At 36.0% G+C, this 20423-nt stretch overlaps 1 protein-coding gene across 1 annotated transcript in view; it reads left to right on the plus strand.

Moving 5' to 3' along the window:
• The window catches only part of LOC137020469 (cilia- and flagella-associated protein 46), a 75614-nt gene that overhangs the window by 37295 nt on the left and 17896 nt on the right, over positions 1-20423 (plus strand). Inside the window, exons 25-44 of the mRNA XM_067386082.1 lie at positions 333-510; positions 1800-1949; positions 2024-2188; positions 2266-2373; positions 3506-3637; positions 5450-5598; positions 5679-5777; positions 5866-5908; positions 5999-6133; positions 6947-7147; positions 7971-8077; positions 8163-8345; positions 8811-8946; positions 13327-13524; positions 14860-15048; positions 15654-15764; positions 16141-16320; positions 17023-17196; positions 18524-18621; positions 19513-19583. Coding sequence (XP_067242183.1) covers positions 333-510; positions 1800-1949; positions 2024-2188; positions 2266-2373; positions 3506-3637; positions 5450-5598; positions 5679-5777; positions 5866-5908; positions 5999-6133; positions 6947-7147; positions 7971-8077; positions 8163-8345; positions 8811-8946; positions 13327-13524; positions 14860-15048; positions 15654-15764; positions 16141-16320; positions 17023-17196; positions 18524-18621; positions 19513-19583 — 2807 coding nt within the window. The remainder of the gene's footprint in view (positions 1-332; positions 511-1799; positions 1950-2023; positions 2189-2265; positions 2374-3505; positions 3638-5449; positions 5599-5678; positions 5778-5865; positions 5909-5998; positions 6134-6946; positions 7148-7970; positions 8078-8162; positions 8346-8810; positions 8947-13326; positions 13525-14859; positions 15049-15653; positions 15765-16140; positions 16321-17022; positions 17197-18523; positions 18622-19512; positions 19584-20423) is intronic.

Consider the following 20423-nt stretch of genomic DNA (forward strand, 5'->3'; position numbering starts at 1 on the left):
CTCAGGCAAGTTAAGGTTATTTTACCATGCACTAATGATTCTTTTGTTTATCTGTGAGGTTTTGGCGACACCTGCTGGTCTTACACATGTACTGCATGTTTTCATTTGTTGTCAACAATGAGTGAATCTCATGAATTTAGTTCTTGTTTTAAGATTGAGAAACTTTAATTCTTCAAATGTGTCCCATTTTTTGCCTTTTAGTGTGATTCTCAGTTACACTAAATGAATTATCAGACACCTGTCTTCTCTGGTCTGAAGCTCTGTGTGTGTGTGTGTGTGTGTGTGTGTGTGTGTGTGTGTGTGTGTGTGTGTGTGTGTGTGTGTGCACGCAGGATTCTGTTTAAGCAGCGTGTTCTGGTCAAGGCCCGGTTAGGAGAGTCCGTTCAGCTGGACATGCAGCGGTTCAGTGACGAGATCGTCTGCTCTCACATGTGGCGGCGTGCAGCTCTCTGTGCCAAAGACAAAAGGCAACGACTGACCTACTATCAGAACGCCATCACGGCACTAAAGGTAAAAGCATCAGAAAACACTTCAGTTGGACCACAACTCTTTAATGAGGCTGATCACTGATCGCAGTGACTGTGTGTGCATCTCTGTGCATGTGGTTTGTGGTGACACCTGCTGGTCTTGCACGTTTCTGCATGTTTTCATTAGTGGTCAGTAATGTTTGAATCTCACGAAGAAAAGTGTGGCTCATATTTTAAAACCAAAACTCTATAAAATATATTATTTGCCTTTTGGAATTATTTTCATGACAATTAAGCACATTTCCCTCAAAATTACTATACAAAAATGAGAATTGGCATTTCTGGATACAATAATACGATTGTGATCCATACTTACAATTGTTCATCACAAAGTCATTTAAATTCTTAATTATATTAAATATAATGAAAATGTGGGGCAAAGTATGCTGTCGAGAAAGTAATGCCACCATGTAAAATTTCTAATTATTAGTATTTTTCAAGAATTTTGATCAAAAGAGAAGCACAAATTCAGTCAGGTGTGTCCAGACTTTGCATGCTAGTGTAATGAATTATCCGACACTTAAAAATCATCATAGAAAATGAGAATTGCCATTTCTGGACACAGTCATTATTAAATATATTTTAAAAATGATTACAATTAAATTTAGTATGAAAAAGGTACTGTGATCTGAACTTACAGTGGTTCTTCACAAATGTAATTTTCCATTTTTCCAAATTCCCATGTAGGGATTATATAAAATTATATAAAAAAAGTACTTTTTTTTTTTTTTGTAATTTTGCTGTATGCTTTTGACTTTTTTCATTTGCCTTTTTTTTTATGTAAATATAGTATTTTTTATTTGTATTTCAGTTTTAGCTATTTTAGTACATCAAGTTAAACTAAATGAAAATGAGAAACTTTATTTTATTTTAAGTAACGAAAAAGTTTTTTATGGTTATATATATATATATATAGCTTTTATCAGAGACATTATTTATTCTCTTTATTCAAAGTGGCTTACATTGTGTTCAAGGTAAACCTTTAGCCTACATTTTCCTTGCTTTCTCTGAGAATCGAACTAATGATTTTGGCGTTGCTAACTTGCTAGCACCATTATTTATCTTTTTTTCCTGTACAGTAATGAGAATTTCATAGAAGATGAGCTTAATTCATTTTTAAAATAATGTCACCATGTGAAAGATGCATTTAGAAACAGAAGCTTACTTTCCTCTATGAATTTGAAAAAAAAAATGTTTGGGGTGAAACATGATTTCTTGACAGTTTTTTAGTTAATAAGTGCTAACTGACAGATCTTCTGTGCGTTTCCTCAGTCTTCTGGTGCTCAGTGGCAGAAGGTGGATGTCCTGCTGGAGTTTGGCGAGTGGCTATATATCACAAACTTTCCTATGACTGACGTCCGTATCCAGGTCGAGTGGGCCGCAGACGTGCTGCTGTTCACAGCTGGTCAGTCTTCATCATGTGTGATTATCTTGTGTTCTGTACAAATCAATCACATGTGATCACATGTCAACATCGCACCCCTGTCCTGTTAGAGGAGAGCGTGGCATCTGGAGTGCGTCTGTGTGAGGTGCGGGCGGTCGGGCGTCTGGAGCGTCTGATGCGAGCGCACACACTGCTGGCTCTCACAGAGGAGCGATCGTCCCACAAACACCTGCAGCATCTGCTCACCGCACTCAGCTTCACGCTGCACATCTGGAAGGTCAGCACTTCACTTCCATAACATCTCAGAGCGGGACACTTGTATTGGGTTTTCAAGTGTGTCGTTGTTGAATTCAGGTGTCTATGGAAACCGCACAGGAAGTGATGAATCAGTCAGCCGCTGGTCAAGCCGTGCGATCCACCAGCTCCAGAAAAGACAAAGAGAGACCCGACGAGTCTAAACAGGTGAGGCTAACTAGATATCCAAAAACGTCTTCTAAGAACATTTTACTAATGTTCCAATTAATGAAAACATTGTTTCTGAACGTCAGATGAACATACAGTTTTTTTATGTTTTTGTTGTGAGAATTTTATTAAAGACTGATAACTATAAACAAACGTTCTATTAATGTTCTATTAAAGTTAATGTAACTTTGAGAGAACCTTGCCAGAACATTCTGAGAACATTCCCTGTTAGCTGGATAAAAGCATTTGACTCTCCATTAAACATAAATCCTCTGTAAAATTTTTTTCTTCCATTATAATTCATTTGATTTTATTTTCATGCTCTGCGTAAAACTGCATTTTGTCTTTCTAGGGCAGCGTACTATGTAGGGCGACTGGGGTTAGATGTCACACTTTTTACTGTTGTTCTTTTCACTTTTTTCACTTTTTATTTTTGAAAGTCAGTGTCTATATAGATGCAAACTTTAAAGTTTCGACTACAAAAAAGCTGTTGAAAATTTCCTCTGTTATTGCCCAGGAGAATACAATCAACATTTAAACACATGATTTAATTTAACACATGTTGTGCCCTATGTTGACACAATATAAATAGTAAAATAATTTTATAGTAAAATATTTACCTATTAGACAATAAAATAAAACAGTTATTAGACTGTATTTTTTATAGGATACTACCATGGCCCACTACATTACTGCTGTATCACGCTGCACTGAATATCCCACAAGGCAGTGTGCTTGACTTGACCTTCCATTGACCTTGCAGTGTAATGAAGGAACTGGAACTGAACTCTCTTCATAAAACTGCCAAAAGTCATTTTTACACCAAAATTTATTAAAATGCATATAAAAATGTTTTGTTTCTAAGATGATAACTGACTCGCTGAATTTGTTTCCAGTGGTTAGTGGTATATAATGCAGTCTGTTTCACATGCTATTTGTTCTAGTAGTTTTCAAGTATACAGTGTACACTACCTTTCAAAAGGTCGGGGTCGGTGAGATAGAAAATAGATATCTTTTGTAACATTATACATGTCTTTACTGTGCCTTTTGATCAATTTAAGGTGTCCTTTCTGAATGAGTAAGTGTATAAACAGTGCTGTTTCTCTATTATATACATTTAATTTTTTTCCAGCCGTCTACTGTTGTGTCTCTTCCTATCGGCCCGGAGCAGTGGGCTCAGTTTGAGTGTCCTGAGGAGGTTCGACAGGCCTTTCGTTCTGACGTCAGCCCGTACAGCATCAACGGCACGGCCCTCAGCGCGCAGGTCAGTGGATCTCCACTAGAGGTCGACGTCATCTCTTATTTGAACAGGGTTTCACATGTGACAGATAATCAAAACTGTGACAGAGCGGGAACGTTTCTGATTGATCGTGTGCTTATTTCTGAGGTTTATGAGGTGGAAGTGGAAGTATTGATCTTTAGAGTGAGACCTGAGATATCTGTGACTTAAAGCATCTTGCTCATTGATTGGAAGAGAATTATCTCATTGAACAAAAACATCACATGAATAAAAGAGAAAAGAGATTATTAGAAAACTGTCATGGGTTTATATGTCAGGTTATAAACACCATCCATCAGGTCGTCTTTTTTGGCCAGCCCTACTTTTGAAAATATTAAGAGTTGCATTAAATTGTGACATTATTGTCATGACAAGTAAGCAAATATATATATATATATATATATATATATATATATATATATATATATATATATACAGTAAAAATTGTGAAATATTACAAGTTAAAATGTTTCTATGTGAATATATTGTAAAATGTAATTTATTCCTGTGATCAAAGCTGAATTTTCAACTTCATTACTCCAGTCTTCAGTGTCACATGATCCTTCAGCAATTATTCTAACATGCTGATTTCCTGCCCAAGAAACACTTCTGATCATTATCAATGTTGAATACAGTTGTGCTGCTTCAGATTTTTGTGGACACTGTGATACATTTTATTTTTCAGTATTCTTTAATGAATAGAAAATTCTAAAGAACAGCATTTATTTTAAATAGAATCTTGCAATAGAATGTTACATTATAAATGCCAATTTCAATCAAGTTAATGCGTCTTTTCTTTAAAAAAAATAATTTTGAACATTAGTGTAAGTATATGTGAATTACAGTTTTTCTCAGTCGCTTTGGTACATTTCTCAGATCAGAATTGAAATTCTGAAAACTACCTGTTCAATTCTCACATCATTGTGTCACTTGTGCACATCAAAAAAGCAGTTTCTCATTTCTTTGAACAAGTTGTAAATGCTTTGGTACATCCATGCAAATGATTATGTACAATTCTCTGTTGTTTCCTACATTATCAGTTGCTTATGTCATGTTGATCAAAATGTATTATATTGGGTCTCTGTTGAATAGTCTCACCCCCCACAACATTTAGGCACAAGCTCATAGCATAAGTCTTTACATGCAAAATGGTTGAACAAGTTATCATAATATGTCAAGCATATTTCTATACTTTCTATATTTCCATTAGACTTTTTTCTAAATCTGTCCTGAATTGGTAAATTGGTCCCAGGTGAATCTTGACGACATGACATGACTCAATAAGGACATGACTCAATGACTCAATGACGTTCTGTCAATAAAATACAGTACAAACAGTAAGAGAGTAAATTTGAATCTTTTCCATTCTCTTGCAATTACACTCACACATACACTAAGATGTAACTTATAATTGACAATAATTGTCATCAAAACTTTAGCCATAGTTTCCATCAGAACGTCCCTCCAGAGTAAACGTTATTTTGAGAACATGACTAAACAATTTGACTGTCTTATCCGTACACAATGACACAAGGACTTGTCATTCTGATGGCACTGACATGTTCATTGACACAGATATTTACTTTTGAGAGATGAACTAAGGATTTTGAGTAAGAGAGTGGCTTTTGCAGGTTATCCATGGTGTTTTGCTATTTGTACAAATTGTTTTGAGAAATGCACTTACTGTTTTGCAAATTGTGAGTTTGATTCGCGAAATGTACCAAAGCGAGCGACTGAGAAAAACTGTAAAATTGCACATCATGATGGTGTTTTATGTGTTTAATCGTGTTGTTTCAGAGCCAAACTCTGTTTTATTTGGATCTGTTGGTGAGAGAGCTTGAATCAGTCTCGTTGACCCCACTGACCTTTGCCCCTCTCCACCTGGCAGAGGTCATCGCTCATGACCTCATGCAGAGCAGGAGTCAGTCTGACCTCTACCGCCTCAGGTATCACCGTGAGCACAGTTTCAGTCACATTACATTAGATTTCACAGCTAGATATGACAGCACGTCCTCTCATCTCTCAGAATCATCAGGAACTGTCATGATCTGGGATTTGAGTCTTTATCTCCATACTGCGAACAGCTTCTGAGCTTCACACACCTACCTGAGGATGAACAGATGTGGTATGATTCTCAAATGAACTGCTTGAATCTCTAAACAAGTCAATATAAGGTGCTTCATAGTGTTTAATGCAACTCTATTTGATTTCAGGAGCCACAGAGCCGTCATGACTCAGAGCGTCGTGATGGACGAGGTCAGTTTCTCACAGCACAGTTTGAGAGTGTTCTGATGTAACTATTTAAAACTATTACACTATTCAAACTAACACACTAAACCCTGTCAGACGCCGTTCACTGAAGGTGATCCGTGTGGAAGGACAATGACCAGTGGTTGGTTGTCGAAGGCCGACGTGTGTCTCAGCATGAACCTGTTTCAGCCTGCTAAAGTCCTGCTGAATCACACACACCGGATAGCTGAGGTGAGCAGACAAACACACATGATGTATCAGTGTTTTCCTTCTGACATGCTTCATACGTCATGAAGAAAAGCATGAACGAACTCAGCTTTGAAATTCAGCTTTAGTCAAATGACTGAAAACGTTGTATGAGAAGTCTCATGTTTTGTTAATAAACTGCAAAAATGGCTGGACATAAAGGAAGACTTTTATTGAAATTTATGCTTAAAACATCTGCCAATAATCATTAAGTACTGAAATATAAGACTTCTTGTGTAATTATAGGCAAGTTATTCCTGGAGCAATTATATTTTTGTATTTCTGACTTAAGACCAATTAATTAACACTCTGAAATAACAAATACTGCACTAGATTTAAAGTAAAATCATTACATAAATTGAGATCACTTCTGTTCAAGTTTGGGGTCTGTAAGATTTTAATGTTTAGAAAAAAGTGTATTCTGCTCACCAAGGCTGCATTTATTTGAGAAAAAATACAGTAAAAATTGTGACATATTTTTACAATTTAAAACAGCTGTTTTCTATGTGAATATATAGTAAAATGTTATTTATTCCAGTGATCAAAACTGAATTTTCAGCATCATTACTGCAGTCTTCAGTGTCACATGATCCTTCATAAATCATTCTAATATGATGATTTGCTGCTCAAGAAACATTTCTGATTTATATCATCATCAATGTTGAAAACAGTTGTCCCAGATATGTGCAACTGAAGAGATTCAGTGAATTCAGATTGTGTAAAGCTCTTCTTCCTAGATCTTTGTGGAACTTGGAGGAACTTTAAATGTTACACATCTCATTGTTATGTGTGTTTCAGGAACTTGATGATCAGACGTCATTGGCTAAGAGTTTACACCTCCTGGCTGTTCTGGCCAATCAGGAGCACAGATACGGTGAGGCTCTTGATCTGTGTCAGCGAGCTCAGGAGATCGGAGGAGACGAGGAGTTCTGCTACCTGCTCGTTCAGACGCTGCTGACAGCTGTAGTGGGACAGGAAGGACAGGACGCGCATCATCAGGTGTAGAATGATTGACAGCTGCTGAACCGATGGCAGTAATGTAGACCAAATTCATTTAGGAATATTAATAGTAATTGACACAGCAGATGTCTGCAACAAAAAGGCTGCATTTATTTGACTTGCTACTTAAGAAACAATTTACTATTATCAATGTTGAAAACAGTTGTGCTGCTTCATATTTTTGTGGAAAATGTGATACATTTTATTTTTCAGGATTTTTTGATGAATAGAAAGTTCATAAGAACAGCATTTATTTGAAATAGAATCTCTTGTAACATTATAAATGTCTTTAATGTCACTTTTGATCAATTTAATGCATCCTTGCTTAATATAGTATTCATTTCTATTTACATCTTAATATACGTGTATACACACACTAAATAAAACAGCCTTTTTAAATTGTAATAATATTTCACAATATTATTGTTTTTACTGTATTTATGATCAAATAAATGCAACCTTGTAAGCAGAAGAGGCTTCTTTCAAAAACATAAAAATATCTTCCAGATTTTTGAACAGTCGAACTATATATTTTTCTTATTATATTATTTTCCAGCTGCTTTAATTCTAGACTCAATATGTCAAATTAAAATAAAAGTGCATTTGTTGAACATTTCTATGCATTTCTAAACAAATTTTTATTTTATTTTATGTTTTTGTACTAGAAGTTACATTTATGTAAATCCAAAACATTTGTTTTTGCTCTAAACACTTTTTGCACTCTTATTCTTATTAAGATATTAAGGATATTCATAAGATATTATTCTTATTAGGGATATTAAGAGCAAAATATAATGTCAAAAATATGCTTTGTCTTCTGCAGGTGTGTGATATCACTGAACAGGCCTGCAGAACCATCAGAGCAGTTCTAGAGCAGAGACAGAACCGAACTTCAGTCCTCCGCTTCTTCATCGCGTCGCTGGAGACCAGGTGCATTTATGGATTTACTTACAGATGATGCTCAATATTTCATAATCAGAGCTAAATAACAGTAACACTGTATGTGCACGTGAAGGGGGGCCGTTTTACGCCAGCGCTTACTGAGTCCTGTCACTCCGCTGTGCTGTCTGAGTGATCCGGAGGTGGAGATGTTGAGCTCAGTGTGTGACACACTCAAACACACTGCCTCCGAACTGCTGCAGCTGGGATACAGCACACACGCCGCAGAGGCCACACTAGAACACAGCAACACGCTGAGGTACAACACGTAATCAGCACACAAACACAGACGCTTCACTGCTAGTGGATTGGGGAAGGTGTTTATATTAGGTGTTTTAACTGCTAACCATTCCTCATGCCAAGGTCACATTTAGTTAAATATAATATAGTTTTGCAATAGTAATGAGAATTTGAGGGTGATATAAAATAATAAAAATGTCTTATACCAAGTAGAACATATTCCTGGTATATATAGTTTGGTGTCAAATGAACTTTTGTTTTTTGAAAGAAATTAATACATTTATTCTGCACGGACTCTTCAGTACTTCAGTATTCCTGCAGTGTGACCAATGCATTTTTAAACCAACAAAAAGTTCATGCACCCATTTAATTCCACGTCTCTCAATTAATAAAAGGTCTTTTGAGCAAAAGTAAATGCACGTTGTTGTTTATTGTAGTAGGTTTGAATCCGATGTTTGATTTTGTCTTTGTCTTTTTCATCAAGAATCCTGGCTGTTAATGCTTTGAGTGCAGAAGAGAAACAGCGCCACCTTCTGCATGCATTCGCCCTTATGAAGAAGGCTGTGTCTATTCAAGAGAAAGTCGTCACTAATGTCCTGAATGTTCTTCCACCTCATGAGGTATGAGATGTTTGATGATCAGTTCTGTATAGATGGGTATAAATTTGCAGAATTTATACTAGCAGGACCAGTAGACAGTAGTTCTATAATGTATTGGTTTAGTTTACACTAGTAATAATTAGCTTCATTCATCTTTATCCTGGTGACACATTTCCTCCTCTTCTATGATAAGCAGGTGTTAGACTTGGCATATTAATTCAAGTTTCCAGACCTTCACACCTCCACACCTTTGATAATCACATTTGTTTGTCGATTACCTTTCCTCCACGTGCGGTAATGTTGAATCTAAAGGACACAACACATGAGCTTTCTTTCAAGGGGAACAAACATGATTAGCACTCGGGGAAATGTGATTTGGTTCTGTGTTTGTTAAGCTTGCCGATAGTTTTCTTGGCCCCCTGTTGGGCTTAGCGTGCCAAACAGCACACTGGCTCATCTGAACACCACGCTAATTCATTTAGCCTCACACTGCATTATGGATTTTCATTTTCTCAAATGGATTATCTTATTACAAAGCTCTCTGGGTGCTCATATTTATGAAAAGAGGGCAATGAACACATTGACCAAATGGGGATATCTGAATTGCTAAACTAGTTAGACTCTTGTGCCTTTTGATTTAACAGAATAGTTCAAATACTGTCGTCATTTATTCACCTTCCAAAACTGTAGGACTTTTGAACAGAAGATATTTAAAAAGAATCTTCAAACTGCTCTTGTTCCATATGATGAAAGCCAAAATAAAAGTTTGGTTTAACTTGAAGAAATTGTGACGGAAATATATTACTGTTGTACAGTAGAATTTACCTCTCTAAGTTATGATAATAATAATAAATTATTGAACTTTAAAGAATAATCATACAGTATTTTAACAGTAAACCTCTGTTGTGTAGCATTTTGTTTGCAAAAAAGATTTTTTTTATTACATTTTAAAAGATTAAATAAATTGTCAATTTGTGTGCCTTTATTTAATAACATCGTTTTTGATAATAAATTGGTGTTAAATCATAAATCAAAAAATGTAAAACACAACACAGAATTTCTGTAAAAATAAAACATTTCATAGGGACCGTACTGTAAAGAATAAATGCTTTTTAATTATTAAAATTTGGGGAAAATAAAATGGAATTTGAGAACAAATAAAATTTATTTCATAGGGCTCTAAAATATGTATGTGTGTATATATATATATATATATATATATATATATATATATATATATATATATATATATATATATATATATATATATATATATAAATTGTTGTTACAATGTTTATGTTTCGTCATTTCTATTAATTTTTGACCAATTAATTACTAACACACGAAGGCAAGTAAATGATGACAGAATTATCACTTTTTAGCTGGACTGTCCCTTTAAATCACAAATGCAAACTGAAATGTTGTTTGCTTGCAGGCATTTGTTGTGGATCCGTCTGTCGTATCCTGCATAAATCAGAAAACATATTGTTTGCACCTGATTTAACACCTGCATTGGCTTTGTTACCTGAGTCAGATTGAAGTTTATTCTTCCATTAGATTGAGCCTCCACCTACAGCAGATGGTGCTGCTGCCCCAAAAGACAATAAATCGAACAGAGATGACTCTGGAGACATTGTTCACTGAAATATATTACAGAAGGAATGTTTGGTTTTCCATAGAAAGAGAAGAGAAAGATATGAGCGGCCCCTAAAGACATATGTTTCAGTGATGCATGAGACAAAACCCGCCAGTGGTTTTGAGAATAGCAAATTAATTTCAGATTTGATGATCTATTGAATAAAATACATTGTTTCACTTTATTTTCTGTACTGTAAAAACACCTGTCACGCTTCATCAGGAAGATCTCTTTTTACATTTTACTTGAAACAACATTGTTTAAGTGAAATATAGAAAGCTGTATAATCAATTCTCAATTCCAATTCACTATCACAGCAAAAGCGAATACTAATTATACCACAGTTGAATACATCTCAATATGCAGCAGATTAATACAAATATTTTACATTATTTTCTACGCAAACCTTCACTGACCTTCATCTCTGTCCTGAATATTTTGGAGAGATGAAATTGAAGAAGTAAATGAACAAAAGAACTAAAGTGTTTTTCGGTTCAGACACAGGAAGGTCGTTCTGACGGTGGTCACATGACTCATTTGTGAACAGGTCATTCTTGTAAGACCTTGTTGTCCGGTCATTTCCTGTTTTCACTCCTCCATATCCTCAGTCTCTGACCCTGATGAATAATTCATGACTCATCCAGCGAGACCCAGATTTACAGCAGGATTGCACCGGAAAAACCCTACGAGTGTTTGTGGGTAACAAATCAGTTGCACTTTTACTGACTTTGGTTTCCATGCTTGTACACATTCACAAATTAAGGTCGAAAACAAATTACTTCAATTGCTTAGACATTTCAGGTAATGTAAGCATGTTCTCTATTTGAATGATTCATTACTGCAAGTTTTTCCAAAAGTAAATATTGTTTGTGTTTTTAATGTTCATCACTGAAAAAAATGCTGTTCTTACTTAGAATTCTTGTCTTGTTTTTAGTCAAAAAATCTTAAAGTTCTTAAATCAAGAAGCATTTTCTTGACAAGTACAAATTATTTTCATGTTTTCAGGAAAAATAAATCAAAATTAAGCATGTTTTTCCTTAAAAGAAGCAAATAATCTGCCAATGGGGTAAGCAAAATAATCTTAGTCCAAACTGAAAATTATATATCTTATTCTTGGTTTGAAATAAGATTATTTTGCTTACCCCATTGGCAGATTATTTTGCTTGTTTTAAGGAAAAACTTACTTAATTTTTACTTGTCAAGAAAATGCTTGTTGATTTAAGAACTTAAGATATTTTGACTAGAAACAAGACAAAAACTCTAAGTAAGAACAGCATTTTTTGCAGTGATCAAAATAACTCTGTTAACTCTGTCACTCAAACAATGTTCTTTTTTTCTGATGTCACCCAATATTTTATTCACAATAGAACATAGATAACATAACAAATGTTTCAACTGAGAAATTTTACAATTTTATTCACAAAATGAGCATTTCAAATTTGATGCCTGCTACAGGTCTCAAAATAGTTGGGACGGGGGCATGTTTACCTTGGTGTAGCATCTCCTCTCCTTTTCAAAATAGTGTGAAGACATCTGGGCATCGAGGTAACGAGTTTCTGGAGTTTTGGTGTTGGAATTTGGTCCTATTCTTGACTGTTATAGAGACCGGGACTCTTCTACGACAAAGTCATGATGTTGTAATAGCTGCAGTATGTGGTTTTGCATTGTCCAGCTGAAATACACAAGGCCTTCCCTGAAATAGACGTCATCTGGAAACCTTTATATACCTTTCAGCATTCATAGTGACTTCCAAATCATGCAAGCCGCCCATACCGTATGCACTTATGCACCCCCATACCATCAGAGATGCTGGCTTTTGAACTGAACGCTGATAACATGCTGGAAAGTCTCCCTCCTCTTTAGCCCAGAGGACACGGCGTCTGTGATTTCCAACCAGAATGTCAAATTTGGACTCGTCTGATCATAGTACACTTTTCCACATTGAAACAGTCCATTTCAAATGAGCCTTGGCCCACAGGCCACGACAGCGCTTTTGGACCATGTTCACATATGGCTTCCTTTTTGCATGATAGAGCTTTAGTTGGCATCTGCAGATGGCACGCCGGATTGTGTTTTCTAACAGTGGGTTCTGGAAGTATTCCAGGGGGCATTTTTATCTCACAATTCTGATTTTTTTTCTCAGAATTTAAACTTGCAATTGCATGTTATAAAGTCAGAATTGTGAGATATAAACTCGTAATTATGAATTTTTTTTTTCCTGATTTTCCTTCACAATTGGACATTATAACCTGCAATTGCAAGTTTATATCTCACAATTCCGACTTTATATCACGCAATTCTGACTTTATATCTCTCAATTCTGAGAAAAAAAGTTAGAATTGTGAGATAAAAAATAGCAATTACCTTAGTTTTTATTTCATGGTGGAAACAAGCTTTGCTATACTGTATAGTATGGACTATGAACTGCTTAATTGTTTATATTGTTGCGAAATGTAATATTATCATCCAGCTTTAACGATAAGGCATGAAGACATTAAGATATTATAAAAATTTGCTTTACAACGGTGTATTGTGAAGAGTGCTATACAAATAAATTTGACTTGACTTGAAAGATGCTATTAATAATGTCACAGATGAATCATTCACGAGCCCAGAAATATGAACTAAGAGAGTCTATTTTTATTTCATGCTTTATTTAAATAAATGTTCATGTTAAAGAAATCCAGATACATTATAGTAACAGTTTTAAAGTCTTCCTCACTGTGCTGTGTGGTAGTAGATGTTCTTGTGTGTGTTTCCTCCAGTCCAGTTGGTGTAACCTCCCTGCGATGCGTGTGTGTGTGCGTCTGAGACTGGCTCTTGCCGATCTGGCCCTATTCATGCTGGACATCCAGTGTGCCGAGCAGAAGAGGAAGTCCATCGACAGGGACAGGAAGTGCTCAGTTGAGAGGGCAGTGGAGGACTTCATCAGGAGCAGCTCTGATCTCACCGATCATGAGAGGGTGAGAAACCAACTGAACATCCACTGGGATCACGATCAGGGTTTCCAACTCTCACACATTTTGACCAGATTGTTCTTAAACGTTGCCGAATCGGTCATTCCAGGATGACAAAGAAGTTTTAATATTAAGATAAATAAAATATTAAATATTAAGTTCTTTTGCTGGGTTTAACCCTGTTAACACTTTGGAAGAAATTTCTCACAAAGTTCAACCAAAAACCACAAAATTGCCACATAGGTTGGCATGTCAAACAAACAAACTCACACTAGTTTAATTTGAGACCTTTACCACGTCTGGTGTTGATAGAGTGATGTACTGTTTAATGCAATCAAGAGATTCATTCCCCAGTGCTTAACTTATATTATTATATTATAATTATGTGCATATTTCCATTTCCTAAAAGTTTGCCTTCAAAACACGTGTGCATGAATGTCAAACAGATGGAGTGTAAGAGACAAATTTATGTAAAAAAAAAATATATTTTTATAACAGTAAATGTAACAGAATCTTAATTTAAGATTTAGGCCCTACTGAAAAAGTGCATGAGAGTAACATATTGAAAGAACTGTACAGTAAGTGTGTTCTTAAAGTCAGTGTGAAACAGAAGTTGCACTCATCTTTTCTTCCCTATTGTACTAAAAAGTGCATCTAGTACAACATTAGGCTGAAGTATTTGGGTAATTGGCATTATTAAGATGAAATTAAACATGAATTGTTGGATCCTTAAAACCACCAATTGTGGGTTAGCTTTGAGTTTGTATATATTTAGCAGAAAGAAGAGAAGTATGTTTGTGTTTGCTGTTTCTCACGTCTCTGCAGACTGTGTTTGTGTCTCCAGTCAATTAAGCAGTCGGTCAGACACAGATGAGATGTTTAATCTATCAGTCAAGTAACTCTCACTCGCTCACATCTCGATTGAATTTTTTCATTAAACGATATTTCTATATCAGGCCTTAAACTCTTGCACTGACTCAAAAACAGCCTTACTCCAGACAGTGGCTGCTTTAATTGAATTCAGTACAACATTATACCTAGATGTAGCCTTACAAATGTACTTTACAATTTCCACCTTTTTTACATAATGCAAAAAAAAAAATAAAAATCTTTATCATAGTGGGCCTAAAACCTGCTTCATATACTTTATGTAATCAATTTATCAATGTGTTTTTTTTTTTTTTTTTAATTATTGGATAAATTGTGAAGAAGTGACAGTTTATGTGAGATTCACCCAGATGACCTCTTCTGTGTTGATTGTAGTATCATCATCAGTGTGACTTAGAGCCTGATGTGTGTATGTGTGTGTGTGTGTGTGTGTGTGTGTGTGTCTTTCCTCAGGACTGGTCTGGTGTGGGACGTTCTCTGGCTCAGGTGGTTCTGACGCATCTCACAGCTGTCAATTCCCTCTCGCTGGACAGTGTGGAGACTAGGGCTTGTTCCCTCGGCATGCTGGGAAGGTGCCTGAGAATATTAGCCCAGCAGAGAAACCCACTGTACCCATCCATACTGTGGGACGAACCCGTCACGGTACAGTACAGACACACCGACTGCTTTACAATTGCCTTTTACATGTCATGGAAATTCCTGATTTTTTATTTTTATTTACTACTCTAAAATATTTTATGAACAAGAAATACATATGTCCAAAAGTGAATATTATCCCATAATTTACTCATCTTCAAGCCATCCAAGGAGTATATGACTATTTTCTTTCAGGTGAACACAAGCAGAGATATATTTAAAAATATCCTGTCTCTACCTACAGTAGCTTTCCAAGCAATAATCACAAATCACTAGAAAGGTCAAGAAATAGTCATGGAACATTGATGGGAACCTTGTCAGTTATTTGTCATAATGATAAAAAAATACTTTGAAAATGACAGTCTCAGACCCAGCAGCATCATTATATACTTACATAGCGTGGTTAGGATGGTTTGGAAAGAAAATAAGCATTTATTTAAGTCATAGTATAGATTTTCTTTCTTTTCCACCTGTTTAAACTCTATTAAGCATCATTAGATTCTGCGTTTGGGTCTAATTTGCCTTGGCACCAGTAATTCACCCTCTTGAAGACACTTTTCTCCAGACTGCCATTGATTCACATGGACTCAGTATGAGCATTGTGCCACCAGGACGAGGACAGGACCGAGAGAGAGGAAAATGAGGATGATAATGAATATGAACAAGTGAAGATTACTGAAACTGAGAAGAAACGATATGCAGGCAAAAGTGCAGAGCTACAGGTAAATGCGCACACACACACACATCTATTTTAATGAGGGCAGACCATATACTTTCTACACATTAACTAGCATAGATTCAGTGTACTTAAGTTAATGATGATGATGACTGCAGAGCGAAAATCCCTTAAGCTAAGGTTTTTCAGCTAATTTAAGTTATAAAATACAACTTTTTGCATTTTTAGAAACCAAAACCATATTCTTCGGTCTATTTATGAACCACTTGTTGCTTTGAGGATATCCAGAAAAAGAGGATTTGTCACATCTGAGGATATTTTTCAGCAGTTCTGTCTGTAAAGAAGAAGTGAAAACTTTGCAAGCATCTTTTCTGTGTGTCTCATATGTGAATGTGCATGTGAATGATTGTGTGTGTTGTCAGAACGAGCGGAGGGCAGCGCAGCGGCTGTTTGCTCAGGCCTGTGAAACTCTCTGTCAGTCTGTGAGTCTAAGTCTTCAGCACGACCTTCCTCATCTGCTTCCTCGCGTCTGCTCAGATCTGCTGGAGTGTCACGGCCAGTTTGACCTCGGCTCCAGCGGACAGTACCTCGCCCTGCTGCAGGTGTCTGCGTTCGACTGTTAATCACTCATAAATGAAGTTTTGTCATCATTTATTCAATCTCATGGCAGTCAAACACGTGTGACTTTCTATCTTTGTTCAAACACAAAAAATCAGGGTAACACTTTAGTTTAGGGTCCAATTCTCACTATTAACTAGTTGCTTATTATTAGCATGCATATTACTAGGATATTGTCCGTTTATTAGTAATTATAAAGCACATATTAATGCTTTATTCTGCATAACTATATTCTACATCCCTTAATCCAATACCTAAACTTAACAACTACCTTACTAACTATTAATTAGCAGTAATTAGGAATTTATTGAGGCAAAAGTCATAGCTAATAGTGAGAATTGAACCCTAAACTAAAGTGAGACCGAAATCTGATTTTTAGCAGAATGTTTAAGCTGCTCTTTTCCATATAATGTCATTTATAATGTCATTTAAGTTAACAATTATATACAGGATACAACTTGTAAAATGTAAACCTGGCCATCTGCTTAGATATGTGCATTAAATATAAATTTTAACCTACACAAACAATATATAAATTTGGCACAATGTCTTGACGTGAAAAGGTTGACATGACTTCAGAGCTGCAGTTTGTACTTTCATTTGTGGGTGGACTGTGAGTGCTTTAGTCTTTGTGCGACCTGCATGTATACATGAGATGTTCATATGTTTATGTGCTGTGGTCTCAGAGCGGCGTGTGCTGTGCTGAGATGTGCTCTGTCCTGCACGCAATCTGCTCTGGCGTCAGTGAGACTCAGGTGTGTGCGCTGGTAAACCTGCGGGAGAAGCTGCTGTCTTCACAGGGTCACAGACCCAACGGCGCGCTGACAGCAGTGAGTCGTGAGCTCGACCGTGTCTCTAAGGTACTACGCTGACAGCCTGATAATGATAGTGCAATGCAAACCCCCTTAGACCGTATTCCACCAGTCACAGTAGATGTTCCCTTCACTTTCTATTCCTATGCATGAGAACAGGTCCGTGAGCATAGTATGCGTGTCATTTTGTGCATATGCATGTAATTTTGGGCTATTTAGTAAAGATTGCAATGAAAAAAACAGCAGCTGTGGTTGCCAGAATTCAGATTTCCTGATAATTTACTCACCCCCATGTAATCGAAGATGTTTATGTCTTTCTTTTATCAGTCAAAAAGAAATTAAGGTTTTTCCCCATATAGTGGACTTCAGTAGGGTTCAACAGGTTGAAAATTGCACTTGACTAAGTTAAACGGCCTTTACAAAAAAAGGTAAAACAACGATGTTGGACAATTTTGAAGTTGGAGAAGAAAATTAGTTTTTCGCCCTATCACAGTACTTCCACCTACCTCACGCGTGAACTTTCCAACGTGATTACGTAATGCATGGCGCATCGCAGAACAGTCAAGATGAGCATTGGTGGTTAAAAAGTACATAATTTAAATTTTTTAGAAAAAGACTGAAACTGACATTTGGACCTTCAACCCGTTGAACCCCAGTGAAGTCCACTATATGGAGAAAAGTCCTCAAATGTTTTCCTCAAAAACCTTCATTTCTTTTCGACTGAAGAAAGAAAGGCATGAACATCTTGGATGACATGGAGGTGAGTAAATTATCAGGAAATTTTGATTCTGAAGTGAACTAATCCTTTAAATTTCTCATTACATCTATTACATTTTTTCACTGTACATTTTAAGGAAAATGACTGTCTTTAACTGTTAAAATTGTGATCATTCTTGACCAGACCATGCGAAAACATGTCTGAGTGAAATATCAAAGATTTAAAATAATTAAACATGGAAGAAACTCTCATTTTGGTGGTTTTACATTAATAAAAGTTGACTAAGTTTAATTAAAAAGAGAAGCTAATGTATTATTATTTATTTAATGTTCTACAATATTTACTCATGCTTATAAGTCTAGTATTTTGATCCTTTATAGTCCTTCAGACTGCTCATATTCATTTACATTCTTTTAGCCGATGACTTTACTTACAAGTGATGAAACTCATTCAGTCACTAGCGATTCATCCTGAGAAACGTTCCGACTAGAACAGAGATGAAGTGAGAAAAAGAATGGTTTGAGTTTAGATCGAATGGTTCATGAGCCACTGATGAGCAGCAGTTTTAGTTCTTCTTTAAATAGAGCAGCTCTTGAGGGACACCAGCGTCTAGACAGGACCAGGATTCATGCGTCATGTGTCTCTTCACACTTCCAGGCCTTCAGCCACTTGACCATAAACCCAAACCATCTGAGAATTCTGGGAGAAATGCCACCCAACTTCAAGATCCTGCTACTCCAGCACTCAGAGGACAGGTGGGAGGAATTCTATTCTATTATGGAAATCATTTTTTTATGCTTTTGACAAATGCTTTACAAATTGTTTCAAAGAAGCTTCAATTAATGATGTAGACTTCATCAAATATGAAAAATAAAGCAGCTCTATAGCAGACAATAGTGTCATGATGCATTCTAGTTCATGCATTCCCTGGGAATCAAACTCATTACCTTGGCGTTGCTAGCGCCATGCTCTACATTCTGTTCTATACTATACTATACTATACTATACTATACTATACTATACTATACTATACTATACTTTATTCTGTTCTCATCTGCTCTGTTGTATTGTATTTTATTCTATTCTGTTTTATGCTATTGCATTTTACACTGTTCTGTTCTTGATTACTCCTTTATTCTTTACCACTAAATCTCATTCTGTCAGCTCGATCTGTGCCACACACACACACACATGTCTGGTTTACTATCCTTGTAGGGACTCTCCATAGACGTAATAGTTTTTATACTGTATAAACTGTACATTCTATCCCCTTACAGTAACCCTACTCCTAAACCTACCCATCACAGAAACCTTTCTGCATTTTTACATTTTCAAAAAACTCTTTCTGTATGATTTATAAACATGTTTCCCCATGCGTCTGTGCGCATTCAGGTTGAAGTCCCCACCGGGATAGAAAAACATGTACACGCTTCTCTCACAGACACACACATACACACTCCCTCTCTCTCTCTCTCTCACTCACACACAAACGCACACACTCTCTCATACTCTCTCTCTCTCACACACACACACACACACACACACACACACACACACACACACACACACACACACACACACACACACACACACACACAGGGGAGTCGCTGCTGTGTGTAACTGGTGTCTGTTCTGTTATTGTGTAGTTCTGTGTTGTACGGCGGGTTCTATGAGAAGGTTAAAGCTGCAGAGACTCAGAAAGGAAAGAGTGTGACAGGTAACCGACTCACCTTTACTTTTAATCTCCATTTTTTCTAACCCTATCTCATGAAAACAGGTCCAGGTCACATTTCTCCCCAAAGTAAAAATAGTGATAATAATACGGTAATACTTTATTTTACAGTGTCCCCATTACACATCTTACATGTATTTACTATAGTAATAACAGTAAATTATGCAGAATTACAAGCAACTGACACTAAACTAAACCCTAAGCCTAGTTATATAGTAAGTTCATGTTGTTAAATAATATTACTCAGTACTTATTTGTATAATTACACTATAACAAGAAACATTTCTGATTATTACCAATGTTAAAAACAGTTGTGCTGCTTCATGTTTTTTAGGATTCTCTGATGCATGGAAAGTTTAAAAGAACAGCATTTATTTGAAATAGAAAACTTTTGTGATGTACTGTCACTTTTGATCAGTTTAATGCATCCTTGCTAAAAATCTTCTGACCCCAAACTTTTCAATGGTAGTGTGTGTATGTGTATGTGTATATATATATATATATCAGTCCCTCCAGGATTTCGCAGGACTTTTTTCTGATTTCTGTGGCCTAAAATGACGGCGGATTTTATATTTGCGGCATTTCTTGTGTAGTTTTTCAGTAAAAATACACCAGAATCAATATTCTTCTAACATTTTTATTACTTTTCTGCGTTCAAGAACCACTTGGCTCTGTAATTTTTAAAAGGAGAACTCTGATAATAACTTAAAATATAATTTCAACATTTTATTTCATATGTAAAACCAAATAAAACCATAATTTTTTTTTTTTTATTATAAAATGTTATATTGAATTGTTTCCCACATGATTTTGTGAAAGGGGGCA

The sequence above is a fragment of the Chanodichthys erythropterus genome, chromosome 5, assembly GCF_024489055.1.
Source record: "Chanodichthys erythropterus isolate Z2021 chromosome 5, ASM2448905v1, whole genome shotgun sequence".
NCBI lineage: Eukaryota > Metazoa > Chordata > Actinopteri > Cypriniformes > Xenocyprididae > Chanodichthys > Chanodichthys erythropterus.